This window comes from Chiloscyllium plagiosum, unplaced genomic scaffold, assembly GCF_037043375.1.
Source record: "Chiloscyllium plagiosum isolate Xiang-an unplaced genomic scaffold, Cpla_swu_hap1 HiC_scaffold_31, whole genome shotgun sequence".
Lineage (NCBI taxonomy): Eukaryota > Metazoa > Chordata > Chondrichthyes > Orectolobiformes > Hemiscylliidae > Chiloscyllium > Chiloscyllium plagiosum.
Window position 1 is genome coordinate 50864356 of NW_028270169.1, and position 16662 is coordinate 50881017.

The window sequence follows — 16662 nt, forward strand, 5'->3', positions numbered from 1 at the left end:
TACGAGCATTGTAAAACTTACAGAATTGTGGTCCCCGTTCCCAAAGAAATCCCCCACCGCAACCTCTACCACCTGGCCTGGCTCATTCCCCAACACCAGGTCCAATACGGCCCCTTCCCTCGTCGGACTATTGACATACTGCTCTAGAAAACTCTCCTGGGCGCTTCTTACAAATTCTATCCCATCCAAACCTCTGATGTTAAATGTATCCCAGTCAATGTTGGGAAAATTAAAATCTCCCATCACCACTATCCTATTGCCTCTACATCTTTCCATAGCTGAATATTGAATTTTGCACAATTTACAAACTATGTAGTGGGACAAGTACATATTAATCATATTTTCTCATTCCCAAAGCAACTATCATCATGGAATGGTGGAATGAACCTTCCAAATTGTGCTCAATTATCCAGTTAATCCAGGCAATGGATTTATACTCATGGCAATGGGTTGAAAATGAACTGAAGTTATGGCGCTTAACAGTTGTCTGGACTCAATTGTCTTTTAGCCATTTAAGATGAAAGACTTGCATTTATGTAAAGTCTTTTGCATCCTTAGGAGATCCCAAAGTGATCTGCATCCAGTGAACTAGTTCTGAAATATTACCACTAAGCTCATGCTCAACAAAGTCCCAGAAAGAAAAATCTGATTTTTGTGGTGTTTATTGAGAGATAAACATTGGACAGAAACTCAGAACTTTCTGGGCTCTTCATCTAACAGTGCCAAGGTATTAGTGTCGTCACAATCACCCGAAAGGTTTAATGTTTTATCTGAAAGGTTCCATCTCAGTTGGGGCAACGTTGGGGTGTCAGATAAAATTTTCTGTTTAACTTGCTATAGTAAGGCATAAACTCACAAGTGTATGATCCTGGGAAGGTTACATTGTTTTAGTCGCTGCTCAGTGACAGTGGGAATTTGAGAAAAATGTCCTATCTACTTCAAGATTGACCATTAGGCCATCTTGTCTATCCTTGCCATTTAAAACAAAGAGGCAACAATTTTTTTTCATTCACTAAAGGGATGTGGGCATTGCTGACTGGCCCAGCATTTATTCCCTGTCTCCAGTTGCCCTTGAGAAAATGGTGTTGAGCTGCCTCCTTGACCTACTGCAGACCCTGTGCTGTAGGCATACCCACACTATCATTAGAGGGGGAATTCCAGGATTTTGACCCAGCGACAGTGAAGGAATGGCGATACATTTCCAAGTCAAAGAGTGTGGTGCTGGGAAAGCACAGCTGGCCAGGCAGCATCCAAGGAGCAAGAGAATCAATGTTTCAGGTATAAGCCATTCATCCTGATAAAGGGCTTATGCCCAACAACGTCAGTTCTCCTGCTCCTTGGATGCTGCCTGACCGGCTGTGTTTTTCCAGTGCCATACTCTTCAACTCTGATCTCCAGCATCTGCAGTCCTCACTTTCTCCCGATACACTTCCAAGTCAGGATAATGAGTGGCTTGGAGGGGAACTCGCAGATGGTGTTCCCATGTATCTACTTCCATTGTTGCTCTACATGGAAGTGGTCAGAGTTTGGAAGGTGGTATCATAAGACCATAAGACATAGGAGTGGAAGTAAGACCATTCGGCCCATCGAGTTCAGTCCGCCATTCAATCATGGCTGATGGGCATTTCAACTCCACTTACCCGCATTCTCCCCGTAGCCCTTAATTCCTTGTGACATCAAGAATTTATCAATCCCTGCCTTGAAGACATTTAGCGTCCCTGCCTCCACTGCACTCCGCGGCAATGAATTCCACAGGCCCACCACTCTCTGGCTAAAGAAATGTCTCCGTATTTCTGTTCTGAATTTACCCCCTCTAATTCTAAGGCTGTGTCCATGGGTCCTAGTCTCCTCGCCTAACTGAAACAATTTACTAGCGTCCACCCTTTCCAAGCCAAGGGTATCCAAGGAGCCTTGGTGAATTTCTGCAGTGGAACTTGTAGATAGCACACACACACTATCGCTACTGCGCATCAATAATGGTGGGAACGGATGTTTGTGGATGTGGTACCAATCAAGTGTGCTGTTTTATCCTGGATAACATAAAGCTGGAGTGTTTTTGGAGCTGCATCTATCCAAACAAGTGGGGAGTGTTCCATCACTCTCTGACTTATACCTGATAGATGGTGCACAGGCTTTGGAGAGTCCAGAGGTGAATACTTTAGTGCAGGATTCCTACACTGGTTAGGCCACTTTTGGAATATTGCGTGCAATTCTTGTCTCCTTCCTATCAGAAGTTATGAAACTTGAAAGGGTTCAGAAAAGATTTACAAGGATGTTCCAGCGTTGGAGGTTTTGAGCTATAAAGAGAGGCTGAATAGGCTGGGGCTGTTTTCCCTGGAGTGTCAGAGGCTGAGGGGTGACCTTATACAGTTTTATAAAATCATGAGGGGCAAAGATAGGATAAATAAACATGGCCTTACCCCTGGGACAGGGGAGTCCAGAACTATTGGCATTGGTTCACGGTGAGAAGGGCAAGATATAAAGAGACCTAAGGGGCAACTTTTTCACGCATATGGTGGTTGCATGCATAGAATGAGCTTCCAGTGGAAGTAGAGTACGCTGCAGCATTTAAAAGGCATCTGGATGGGTATATGAATAGGAAGGGTCTAGGGGGATAAGGGCCAAGTGCTGGCAAATGGGACTAGGTTAAGTTAGGATATCTGGTTGGCATGGATGAGTTGGACCGAAAAGTCTGTTTCCATGTTGTAAATTTCTATGACTCTAAGTCAGGATGGTGTGTGACTTGGATGGCCAATTTACAGGTGGAGATATTCCCATGTCATCTGCTGCCATCTTTCTAGGTGGCAGGGGTCATGGACTTGGAACAGTGTTTTCAATGGAGCCTTGGTGAGTTCCTGCAGTGCATCCTGTGGATGGGACACATTGCTGCCACTGTGTCGGTGGTAGATGGAGTGCCAGTTATTTGGGCTCCTTTGTCCTAAATGGTGTTGAGTGCTCTTGATTGTTGTTCAAACTGCACCCAGCCTGGCTACTGACCTGAGCCTTGTAGATATGATTGGCCACTGGGGAGATTGCTCAGGTGTTAACTGGAACTGAATTCCTTGCCTGTGACCCACTCCTGTTGCTACCGTATAGAGCAATAATGGCCCAGCATGGATTGGTACTGCACAAGAACAGCTTGGCTAAGGGCACAGCTGGCTCTGGAGTGTACGTCTTCAGTATCATTGCCGAAATGCTGTCAGGGTGCACTAACTTTGCAGCATCCAGTCCTTCAGTCCTGTCTTGATATCACGTGGAGTATATCAAATTGGTTGAAGACCAGTATCTTTGATACTGGGAATCTGAGGAGAAGTGGATCATTCATATAGCACTTCTGGCTGAAGATACTTAGAAATGCTTCAGCCACATCGTTTCTACTACTTAGGTCAGGTGCATTAACCAGGGGTAAATGTAGGGTAATGGGGAATGGGTTTGGGTGGGACTCTCTTTGGAGGGTCGGTGTGGATTTGTTGGGCCGAAGGGCCTGTTTCCACACTGTAGGGATTCTGTGCTGGGTTGCTCCTTCATTGGGGATGGGGATATTTGAGAAGACTCCAGTTCCTGTTTGTTGCTTAATTATCCAACACCATTGGATATTAAAGAAACACAGAGCTTACATCTGATCTGTTAATTGAAAGATCACTGTGCCCAGTCTATTGCATATTTCTTCCAATGTTCAGCATTCAAGTAATACTGTGTATTGTTTCACCAGGTTGACACCTCATGCCTGGTTCTGCTCCTGACACTTCCTCCTGCACTCTTGAATTAACCTGGATGGAACCTCACCCAGAGTGCTTTTCCCAAGTGAAATTCAACATTGTGGAGTACTGATTCATCGGCTGAGGTAGTTTCCTTCCCCTGACCAATCGGATACCAAGTGATTTCATGGGTGTGCACTCAATGCTGAAGATTCTCAGGGCAACTCGCTTCTGACTGTATACCACTGTGTCACCACTTTTGGTGGACCTGTTCTGCTGGTGGAATAAGGCATACCCTGGATGGTCATTTGGTCTCTGAAAGCATGATTTCATGAGTATGGTCATGTCAAGCTTATAGCTGACTACTGAGAGATAACTCTCCAAATTTTAGCACAAGCCCCAATATGGATAATAACAACTTTGTAGCATTGACAAGACTGTCTGTTGATGTTAATTGGTCTTTCCAATTGGTGGTTTGCTCCAAGTGATTAGTTTGATTGGATTTTAAACGAAGTGTTCATGTACAATTTTCTGCATGTGCTGAAATGATCATTTAACAGCGATTGGCTATTCAGAGGACAGTTAAGACTAACCCACTTTGCAATGGGTCTGGAGTCACCAGGCCAGGAAAGGACAGATTTCCTTCCCTAAAAAGTCATTAAGTGAAAATAAATTGTAATGACAATTGATAACTGTTATGAATGGGCTAGTTTTAAATTCCACAGTTTAGTGAACAGAGACTTTCACTCTCTGCAATGGTAGTATTTGAATCTTTGTCATTATGAATCAAAGCAGGACTTTGGATTACTAGTCCAATGACATCACCATTATGCCACTATCTCCTCACAGGTCAGTCCCAGTGCCGAGTCGGGAAAGCCAACAATACCTCTGTCTTTCTCCAGATCTGTATTCAACTGATGAATTTGCTGATACAATTGGCTCCCCACTATATATACCTGTCCATTTCACACATTTACCTCTGTGCAATGCTATTATACTTAAACTGACATGCAGCAGTTACCATTTCACATAGGTTAATCTGCACAAGCACGCAGTCCAAGTGTTAAATCATGCAGGCTGTCAAGATGATCATTTAGGCACATGCAGAAAATTGCACAAGAACACTTTGTTTAAAATCCAAATATTACAAAGTATTCCAGATCATAAAAAGATTAAGGAAAATCATATTGAACATGTTTAGAACAGAATAAACGAACCACTGGAGACCATGATACTTTCCAACATAGTTGTTTGGTGTTCAGTGGAGCAGCTTGGACAGTCAGAGTGGCAGACAAACCATCTGAGGGAATGTGCAATTGGAGTACAGTATGTCTCAAGTTTCTATCAAGATTTTTAATTTAAAAACCATCAAGCTGCCAGAACACTTTAATTACAGCAATATTTTGGCAGAAGATCAGCACTGGGCCATTTAATCGACTCTTGCAAAGCTCCCCCTAGGGTTTCTTTTCGGGAGTTAAATGTGAAGATCGCTGTCCTCATTTTGTGCTGCAACACTTCACTTGCAAAGTACTTTTCTATTCGCCCACAAGCGCTGTTATGTCAGGAGTTCCAGGACTTGAAGCTGTTGCCAGTACTAGATGGCAATATATTTCCAAGTCGAGATTCTGAGAGACTTTGACAGAAACTTACAAATGTTGGGCACTCCCTTGTGAGAGGCCCTTGCAGCGGTTGTTGTTTCTGCAAAAATCATATGGCTGAGTCATGGGGGGGGTGGGGGGGGGGGGGTTTATGTTAAGCTAGATACACTTGCAAGCAGTTACAAGTAACTGTATCTTGCTTCTGCAAAAATCGCAAGGCGGAATCATGAGAGTATATACCAAGAAATAACTAATCGAAAAGGGAGGTGGTCGAAACAGATGTATTGACATTACCGTTGCAATTGTCACGCACATAGGGAGTTAGTATGAATAAGATAACCAAATAAGACCCAGTGTTGCGTCAGCAAATGTAATAAGGCCCACTATCAAAGTGGGAGGGGTTTGCACACCAACAACAGGCCACAGATAGATGTGGTAAGCCAATTAGATTAGCAACTGCATAGAGCAATACAACTATCAGATATGAAGTAAAAGGGGGAGTACCAAGGGACTCAATTTAACTGTATAGATTGTAATGTAACCTCCTGATCGGTGCGCCTCCTTTAATGGTCAACCGGCTTGCAAGACCGTATGAGTAAAGACTGCTTCAGAATTTGACTCGGAGTGAAATTATTGAACAGTGAGCTTCGTTTCTCACACCCTGCATCTGTTGCTCTTGTTCTTCACGATGTTACAGTTGTATCTCGTCAGTTGTGGATTACCTCAAAATGCATGAATGCTTGCTTCATAACCATGCATTTGCTTCAAAACCAAAATTTGCTCAAACAAGCTGTGTTTTCCATATTAAGTAATTTAAAGAAGCCATTCAAATTGCATCTTATTTATTCCAGAATCAGAGCCAACAGCAAGCTTACATTTTGAGTAAAACAGAGGTAACTATGTCATGCCCAGTGAAGAGATATTCTATGCAACTTTACATTCAGACTCTTTGAGCAGACAGAAATTTCTGAAACAAGAGTCAGGTGACCATTGCTTATTTAACACAGACTCTCTCAAACTTCTGGAAAAGTTCTAATTGAATTACTCCGGGTAGGGAGCTCCCCCTGAAATGTGCATATGCAGACAAATGTGATCAGTAGAATTCAGACCTGCTAATGTTTGAACTTCAAACATAGAATCAATAGACTTCCAGACTTTTTGTCTCCCAGATCAATGCTTCACAGAAGAAAACTAAAGAGATCTGTTGTCTATGAAGTAAGTGCAAAAGACCACCATTTATCTCTTGTGCAGAGATGCCCTTAGATTTTTAAGCCATTCTGGTGAGACAAGCAGTATTCGGCGTGAAACCTGGAGATAAGTTTTGATCTAAAAGACCTGGCAATCTGCAAGAGAACACCAAAGACTGCTGAACTGCACTAACAAGGCGGCCACGCCATCATTGTTTTTGAAGATTTGGGAGCCTTTAAAATCTTCTCAGCCTGACTCAAACTCCAAATCCACCTGTAAAGAAATCTGACATCCTGAAATAAAAAGTTTAAGCCCCGAGCTTCACAACAACTGAACATTTATCACTTCAAAGAAATCCTGCAACAATACAGATACCTGACTTCAGCCATCCAAATTAATCTGAACTACAACTCAAAAATGGAAATAAACTCTATTTCACCGGATCCGTATGGCCTGACCTCTTCCAACAGCCAAATAAGAAAAATATTAACCATTTGTTTTGATTTAAAACTTATAAAAGTGCACAATCTCCAATTGTATCTCTCTTGAGTATGTGGTGTGACTAACACAGTGTTTAGATTCCAGGAGAATATTTATTCTCAGAATAAATAACCTCCCTTATTTTTAAACACAAACAAAAGTCAGTTGCCGGTTCTTTAAAGACATTTGCAAATGAACATAGAGAAACACATACCTTTCATCTAAAACAACCATATTGACTGGGGACAGCCAGAGAAGGAAGTCAATTGGGAGTTTTGATTCATTTCATCTGATGTCTATAACTGTATATGTTTGAAAACAATAATACTAGAGATTCTTGGAAAGATAGATTCTCATAGCACCGAGGTGTGTGCCTTTAACAATGAATCTGCTTAATATTTACTTGAGAGAGCACTATCTTTCTTGGATTCTAATCTCTGGAGATTAGTTATAACCTAGATTCAAAATACATAGCAATTACATTTCTGAGGAAATAGTGGAATCTTTTCAATACAAACGACAGAGTTATTTCTGAGATCTTTGATCATGTTTGAAAGAATCAATTGGAAATATGTTTTGAAAAATGACAGAACTTGTTAATCTCTCAGAGAAAGTTCATGGACTGCAATCAAAACTTAATTATTATTTTACTGTACAAGTCTTCTACCAGAATAGAATCATAAAATTGAGCCTTTGTACTTATTCAACATTTGCAAAGAGCTATTCAATTTGTCCTACTTTCCAATTAATCCAGCAACTGTGCTCTTCCCTCATAGTTATGCAAATATATCAATTTCAATAATACACAATGATTCCCTTTCAGGTGTTATTAAATATACCTCCATCATCTACGAGACACATTCCTCCACATAACTACACATCTGTGAGAACAAACAGAACAAGCCTAAAGGGAAACAATGAGAAGGGACAACCAGAACAGCAGGAGGACATGAGGCATCACATGAGCAGCCCAATCATTAAAACAGAAGTTAGGAAAAACAGTATGGGGCAAGATGAAACAAATAAATAGCAGAATGGATAGTTGACTTCAATACAGCAAGCCAGGGAACAGGTGCTAAACGGTAGCTCCTCACAGGGCTAAATGCAAAACACAGTCCAATGAGAATCACTGGTTGTTCATAAATGTATATTAATGACGTGGGACTGTAGAATCAAAGTCTTAATTTCCATATTTGAGGACTGGATGATCTTAAATTGAAGCTATGATGGAAACTAAACAATACTGAGAAGAATTGCAACAATTTACAAGAAAACATGAATAAACCTTCAGAAGAGTCAAAGAATTAACCATATAATAGGCAAATTAATTTTACCATAGATAAATGAGGTGTTACATTCCAACAAAATCAAGATGGCACATATTACTTAGAAACTGAGGAGCTGCATGAATTAGAGGAGCAGTGGGGAAAGGGAATACAAATAAACAAATCACTTCCCTCCTGAACTTTTATAGGCCATTTTAATTAAATAACAAAATAAACACCAGGGTTTATTTCTAGAGGGATTATAGCTAACAGGTACAGAGGCTACGTCAAACTTGTACTGAATCTTAAGGTGACACTTAAGAGTAATGTGTAAAATTCTGGTTGCCACAATAAAGAATTTGGATGCACTGGAGAGGACAAAAAACGTTTTATAAAGTTGATAACCTCAGCACTCAGTTTATACCCATCATAAAAGGGCAAACAGCCTTGATCCTGAAGACAGAAGACGATGGATGATCTAATAGAAAGCTTCAAAATTATGCAGAAGTTAGGTGAGAATTTATGCAGCAAGTTTCTGCCCAAAATAAACAAGGAATCCAGAAGAAAATTCTTTACTCAAAGAGTAGTGAGAATGTAGAAATCATAACCATGCAAAATAATTGAGGCAAATTGCCCTAACGGACTTTCAGGGGAGGTTACAGAAGTATATGAGGGAGAAGGGAACAGAGGGTTATTTTCAGATAGGATAGGATTAAATGAGGAAGGATAAGATGAGGCTTGGGTGGAGCCTAATCTTCAGCATGGATTAATTGGGCCAAACAGGCTGTTTCTGTGCTAAAGCTGTTGGTGGGGAAATCCTGAAAAATAATCCAACACAGAATTGTCAAATGGCAAACTAGGTTAGTAAATGGCATTTAACATGGATTTGGTGAAGCCAAATTTCAAAGAGTTTATAATAATGGACATGTTGGTAAAGATAAAGCCCATGAGAATAAGGGGATACTGACAGCATAGGTGAGGCTGGCAAACAGAAAGCAGAGAATAGCTGTGAACTGATATGAAAATTACAAGTATGCAGTGAAAATTACAAGTATGCAGGATTTTGTAATAGGTCCACTGTTCTTTCTGATCTGTAGAGATGGTTTGGTCATGGCTATACAGTGCATAATAGACAAGTTTCAGAGACTGAACTTGGAAATACAGTCCACAGTGAAAAAGATAGTGAAGACTTCAGGAGAAAACAGATAGCTGAACTGGACAAGTGCAGTTTAAATGACACATTCCGGGACTATTTGAAGCTCTGCAAGGACAAAGGGTGTACGATCACAAATCACTGAAGGTGGCAGGACAAGTTGAGAAGACTGTTCAAACGGCATATGGAATGCTTGTCTTTATAAACAAAAGTTTTAGGTTCGAAAGCAAGTTATGTTCAAAGCAACTTTGTAAGTCTCTGAATCAGTTCCGACTACAGTATTACGCTCAACTCTGAGCTCCTTGCTTTCAGGAAAGATGTCACAGCCTGCAATAGGCTGTAGAGGTTTTACTACAATTGCATCAGGGATATGGGTCTTCACCTTCCTGAAGTGGTTGTTTTTGCAGCAAGGAAGGTTAAGGGAGATTGAAGTGTTCAAAATCAAAAGGACTTTGATAGAGTGACTAAGAAGAAACTGTTTCAATAATGTCAGATTAATCAGCATCAGTACCAATGGTCTTCTGTATGCATCATTCTGCGATTCTATCTTCTGCAGCACAGTTCACAGTTAGTTGAGCACACTAAGAGCAGGAGCATTAAAATGCGCAAGAATTATTCTGCTGCTAAGATGGAGCTGTGTGCGGCCTGCTGTGTTGCTGAAAGGTCAGGAAGTCTAATCATTATTACTTCCCAAGATCAATTAAAAGGCTTATTTGTTATTTGCAGTCCAATTATAGGGCAGAATGAAATAAGCAGAAAATTACTGGTTCTCTTCCTCTGGATAAAAAAATTGGTGTGACAGTAAGAAAAATCAACAGACAACTCAAAATGTTGTCACTCTGCTAAGCTGTAGCTACATATCCCTTTAAGGTCAAAAAGAATAAATGCTCAGTCCTGCTCAGGTCAGTTAAGAGGTCAATTGTTGAAGGTAGGCTTGTTTTGTTTTTGAAAACATATGATAATATTAATTTGAAACCTTCATTACATTTATTAACAGCAAGAAGTTATTGGGAGATACAGGTTAATTGGAGGTCAAACAGGCTTTGGAAAAAAGTGTGCACAGAATTGCACCAATACAGTATTCCCATACAAACAATGAGACCCCTGATAAGAGAAAAAGGAGATGCAGTGAAAAACAGTAAAAACAGCATGTTATTATGGCCATATTAAAGGAGAATTTTCTTCAGCCTGAGGGTAGTTAATCTGTGGAACCCACTGCTACAGAGGCCAAGTAATTGAGTATATTTAAGCCAGAGATAAATGGGTCCTTGATTAGTAAGGGGATCAAGACTTGAGAGAATGCAGGAGAGTGGGATTGAGAAACCTAACGACCATGATGGAATGGCAGAGCAGACTTGATGGGCTGAAAGCCCTAATGCTGCTCCTATATTTTATGGCCTTATGGTATATGAAAAGAAAGTGCAATATCAAATAAACCTGCATTTAGTAGCACCGGCCTTCTGTAATCTTCCAGGCCTCAGCAGTTATTGCATGAATGAAGACAAAAGTCATGTAAGAGAAAATAATTTACCATGAATGGTTCCAGTTACATTAGGAAGCCAACTATTTTTCTTTGTGCCATTAAGATCAGCAATGTCACTTACAGCTTTGGGAGCCACATAGCCGCCGGCTGCCATTCCAATTCCAGTTGAGAGTTCAAACAGATCACTCAGGCCGCTGCTCGGCACAGCAGGGGTTGGTGAGGGCCCAAATGTAGTTGGCACTGAAGATGGTATAAAGCTTTGACCGACCTGTAACAAAAACATATGAACATTTAACGATGGGAGCAATCGAGTACAAAACAATACATACCAGTACTCAATCACTCCAACTGGTCCACTTTAGAAATGAAGAGAACAAATTGGTTGGATAAACACATCTTTAAATAGACATTTTATTTACATACCTTTGCATTTATGATAGTACTTCAAGCTAAATTACATTTGTCTCTGATTTGCTTGGAATAGTTCTAAGGGAAAATTGTTATACACGATACTGAATTTGTCCAACAGTGACGATGATGGCAAAAACAAGCTGCTGAGGGCTTTGAAGAAGTAGATATCGATAAGAGGCTAGTGCTTTACTCCTGTTCATCATATGATGTGAAACTTTGCAGAAACTTACATCTCCCTTGCTCACTCTTAACGTTTGTAAATTCCATACATTGCTGAAACTAAGTAAGCACGAAAAGGTAAAGCTGCTGATTGGGTTAGATGAAGGAGGGTGGTGGGTGGCTTCCATATACAATAAACACCAGCATTCACTGGTTAGGCCGAATGGCCTGTTACTATGTTGTACATTCAATGTAATACGAATGACTTCATATTAAAGGAATTTTTCCCTAACCAATATTTGGGACTTGTTATGCCAGGCCAAGGGGGTGAATAGGATACTAGCAAATCAACACCAAATGTTAGGATGTGTGAGGGGTAGAGTGCCCAGCAAGATTCCTACTCTTTACTATTATCCACACACCACTATTGAAAGATGCATGCAACACAGGATGCGACTCCAATGTGATAACACCCACAGTGACAAGCCTGCTATCACTCACTGACTGGGTTCAGACACTAAAACTGGATAGCTGGGTAAACTGCCAGTGGAATGGGGTGGAGATGCTCACAGAAAAAGTCAGCATCTTGACGAGGGAAAATTGTAAAAACAAATAAAGCCCTTACAATCTTCAATTGTGATCTGTACGTGACTATAGGAGAAAGACTCACCGCTGGACTCCCACCAGTAGGCCCGCCAAGATCGCCCCCAAGCTGAAAGATACAGAATACAGAGAATCAATGGAAGCAGACGGCATACACAGCAAGAGGGCATAAAAGCAGGAGGGCATACACAGCAAGAAGGAAAAAATGCATTTATGAGTTAATTAAAAAAACAGCTTCCATATCTTCACCAATTACAATTTATTTCAGATTGAAGCAAGCTGTCACTCGTTTATTAGCGTGGTTTCTGATATGCTGAGAGAGAGAGAATTGTAGGTGACAGATAATTTAGTTTAGCCTCCATTGTCAAGGCAAACGTTTAAAGATAGCCAAGCAGGAAATAATCAAAAGGAAAAAGATGGTGAACAGTTCAGATTCCAGCTGTATTCATTTCCAGCAAACCAGACAATGGCATTGACCAGAGCATTGAAGACAATTAAAGCAATTCGGGGGAAAAGCACAACAGAACAAAAAGATTTCAAAAAGCTCAATGTTTGGAAAGTTCTAAATTTAATTTGTTGAATCCAAATGATCAACTGTGTGCTCACTTCTTAAATGCTGACATACAAAATAATGTACAGGGAGCTCATGCTGCATTTGCTTCCTCTGCAATTCTCTCATCAAAATTTGGAAAATTGCTAAGCTCAGTGACCATTTTATTTATTAAAATAACCTAGATAATGTGAGCCAATGAGGAAGTGTGGAACTCCATCATGACATTCAAAGTCTGGGATATTTACATTTTCCATCACGCTCAGCAGAACAAAGATGTTATGTTGCTAGATCAGTCACAAATATGTTTTAAGTTTAGACTGCCATACTTGTCACTAGTCAATTGTGAACCACTTAAGAAGAATTCCGGTTGATCCCATAAAGTTTCAATGGAAAGCGTGTAGAGGTCCTGCCACGCAGGAACAGGGACTCAGTATGATTTCCATCACCAAGTTCAGTTATTCCAATGCTCCACATCTTTCACACCAAGTCTCAGCTCAACCAAAACTCTGCTGCTCTTGTACCAAGGTCCATTCACCCTCTGATTCATATTGACTCAAGGTCAAAGAATGCGTTGAATTTAAAATTCTATCCTTATGTTCAAATTTCAATATGCTCTGAACCTTCTCTATATCTGCAAATTACTTCAGCCCTCCAACTCCCCAACCCAGCTTTGCTCCTCTATTTCGGGTTTCCTGTGCATCTAATGTTTCTTCAACCTCTCACTGCTAGCTGTGCCTTCAGTATCGGATATTACTCCTGTGCTTTGCAACATTGATGACAGTAAATATTTGCTGTTGATACTACCGAAAATCCCAAATGGATATCTGGAATGACTAATTTAGCCAGTCTCATTGTGGGTGTATTTGTGACATTGCATTCAATCTCTGCAGGAGCAAGAGTTGAACCTTAGTCCATGTTTAGCCATATTCACTGACCTCTACCCATCAAATATCTGGCATGTGAAAAACTCCCATAGCAAGTATATTAACAGTGTGACGACAAATTGATTCAATGCATGATGCCCTTCAAAATTGATATGCTTACTGTCTGGAATAACCACTCTAGCAAGATACTTGAGGAATAGAGGTGTCTTTGGGATTAGAGCTAGCCTATTCCACCACCTTCAGGAGGGGAGATACAAAATTAGGGGAAAAAACTGAATACCACATAAACTTTGAAAACTGCAACATAATGCACAGCCAATAGTATTAAACAAACAGAATCAGATGCCTAGTAAATATTTTTGTGAGGGCATTAATGGTTTCATGATAAATGGAAATCTAACTCATTTTACATTGAAACAATATAAAATTCTGTTCTACAGGAAGTCTCAAAACTTAAAGTACAGAACAGCCATTTGATCCAGTGTTAATGTTGCACACTAACCTTTTCCTATCCTGCCTCAGTGAACATCATCAGCATTTCCCTCGACTTCTTTCTCCCAAGTGATTATCAAGTTTCCCCCTAAAGCTATCTCTAGAGGCTTAGTTCACTCTGTTTCCTGTCTGTTAAGTTGGTAATATCCAGAATCAGGCTGCATTCACATTACAACTGTGGTCTTTATCTAAAGGCTTTTGTGTATGCGTAAAGCACCTTAATGGAGATGTAATGTACACAGACATAATGAGCCCACAATTGTTAATGAGGAAAAAAACAAGACAATACACATTTTCTCTGCATTCAATAAGCTAACAAAGTCTCAAATGCCACATTTTGATTTAATTAACAGATGGTCAGGTAAAACCGGTATTCAATGGATTCTGGGTACAATCTCATAAACTATGATCTATGTCTAATGTATATTACACTCAAGAGTCAACTGGTGAATAATAAAGTGCTGAAGTGGATGTGCCAGAACATTGGAAGGTGTTTGAGGCTTTCAGACAGGGTGTACAGAAATAAAACAAGGTCATATCTCATCAAACAAAATTCAAACCACATAAAATGGTCTGCTTTCAGTCAATTCACAGGATGAACACTGATTAGAAAGAGGATCCAACTGGAACAAACAGGAAGACAATTTCTCAGATGACAATACCATCTTGTTCTGACATTACTGATCTCTGGTCTACATAGTAAGGTTTCAAAAATTAAATATGGGGCTCATTTTACAAGTGATGTGGATTTAGTTCACTTAAAGCAGCTGCACAAGCTAGCAATAATAACACAACAGTGTAACTGTGGTATTTATGATATTCAATGCCAGTAATACACTTATTGCAAAGGAAATTAAATATTAAAATAGGAGGTTATATTTGTTACAAAGGGCACAGGTGACACCACAGTGGGAGTTACTGTACAAAACTGGTCAAGGACTCTCATGGCACCATAGTAGTATCCAGACCTGTGAGACAGTAGGCCTAGATTTAAGTCCAATCCTCTCCAGAGGTGTATCATAACATTTCTAAACTGGATGACTGAAAATATCTACAGTACTGGTCAACTTAATTGAGGATGTAAAGGCTTAGAAAGCAGCTCAGAGAGAACTTACTCGACTAATACATAGAATGGGTAGGTGTCTTGTAAGCTAGGACAGACTCGGTTTGTGTCCAGTGAAGCTCAGAAAAGTAAAAGATGACCTTATTGAAACATACAAGATCCTGAGGGACCTTGACATATTGGATGTGCAAAGTATGTTCCATTTTATGTGATAATCTAGAACTAGAGGTCACTGTCTCAGAGGAACAGGTCACAGAAATGAGGTAAAATTTTAGAATAATGACGAGATGAAATTTTCTCTCAGAAGACTGAGTTTTTCAAAAGATTGTTCATGGCGTGTGAGATAGCTGGCTGGGCCAGCATTTACTGTCCATCCCTAACTGCATAGAGGACAGTTAAGAGTCACATTGCTGTGGGTCTGGAGTCACATGTAGAAGAGACGAGCAAGAACAGCAGATATCCTTCCTGAAGGTACACTGGCAAACCAGATGATCGGCAGTGCTTACGCAATCACCATTAGACCAGCTTTTCATTCAAGATTTTTCATGAATTCAGATTTCACCATCTGCCACAGTGGGTTCAAACCCATTGCCGCAGAACTTCAGCCTGGGCTTTGAATAACTAGTCCATTGCCTCACCTTCAGAAGTGATTTTCCTGAAAAGGTGGTGAAAGCAGAGTCTTTGAATTTTTTTTTAAGACAAAGGTGGATACAAATAGATAGATGGTAAGCCAGTGGGTGGAAGGTTTTCAAGAGTGGGTAGGAATTTGTGAATTTGAGGTTACAATCAGATCAGCTATGATCCTTATTAAATGGTAGAGCAAGCTTAGAGGCAGGAGGGCTCACTCCTGCTGTCTGATTATAAACACTTGAATTTCTACAACTAATTCAGTAACAAAAATACAGAATCTACCAGCTGGGGAATCACAATAACGTTAGGGCATCCAACAACCTTCAGTTACACAGAAATTTGAAAGCTTAGCCTGGCTACAAATGGTGGAACAACATAAAAACTGCAGGAGTCCAGACTTGGAAGGGGTACAGATCTCGGCAAATTGCAGCACTTGAAGGATGTTTTACAGTTGCAGAGGAGTGAGACCATTGAGAGACTTGAAAACTTGCATGGGAATTTTTCCTGGGGTCGGGGCGTCCAGAACCTATCCAGGGCATAGGTTTAGGGTGAGAGGGGAAAGATATAAAAGAGACCTAAGGGGCATCTTTTTCACACAGAGGGTGGCACGCGTATGGAATGAGCTGCCAGAAGAAGTGGTGGAGGCTGGTATAATTGCAACATTTAAGAGGCATTTGGATGTGTAGATGAATAGGAAGGGTTTGGAGGGATATGGGCCGGGTGCTGGCAGGTGGGACTAGATTGGGTTGGGATATCTGGTCGGCGTGCACAGGTTGAACTGCAGGGTCTGTTTCCGTGCTGTACATCTCCATGACTCTAAGAGTCGATTCACTTACAAAGCACAACTGCGAATGGGATTTCAATGAGCTCAGGTTTATGGAGGGCGAAAGAGATAGACTGAATAGTGTTGGAAGGCAACATAGTCTTGGATAAGGGTTTCAGCAGCAAATAAGTTGAAGCGAAACAAAGAAGAGCAATGTTGTAGAGGTAGAGGTAGGTGAT

At 40.5% G+C, this 16662-nt stretch overlaps 1 protein-coding gene across 3 annotated transcripts in view; it reads right to left on the minus strand.

Moving 5' to 3' along the window:
• LOC122564151 (AP-2 complex subunit beta) overlaps window positions 1-16662 on the minus strand; it is a 318942-nt gene that overhangs the window by 132837 nt on the left and 169443 nt on the right. For 2 of the 3 annotated variants that reach the window (XM_087977536.1, XM_087977537.1), the window contains 2 exons: window positions 12106-12147; window positions 10987-11133 (listed from right to left, as the gene is read on the minus strand). In XM_087977536.1, the coding sequence (XP_087833662.1) occupies window positions 10987-11133; window positions 12106-12147 (189 nt within the window). The remainder of the gene's footprint in view (window positions 1-10986; window positions 11134-12105; window positions 12148-16662) is intronic. The other variant, XM_087977539.1, reaches the window with a different exon arrangement.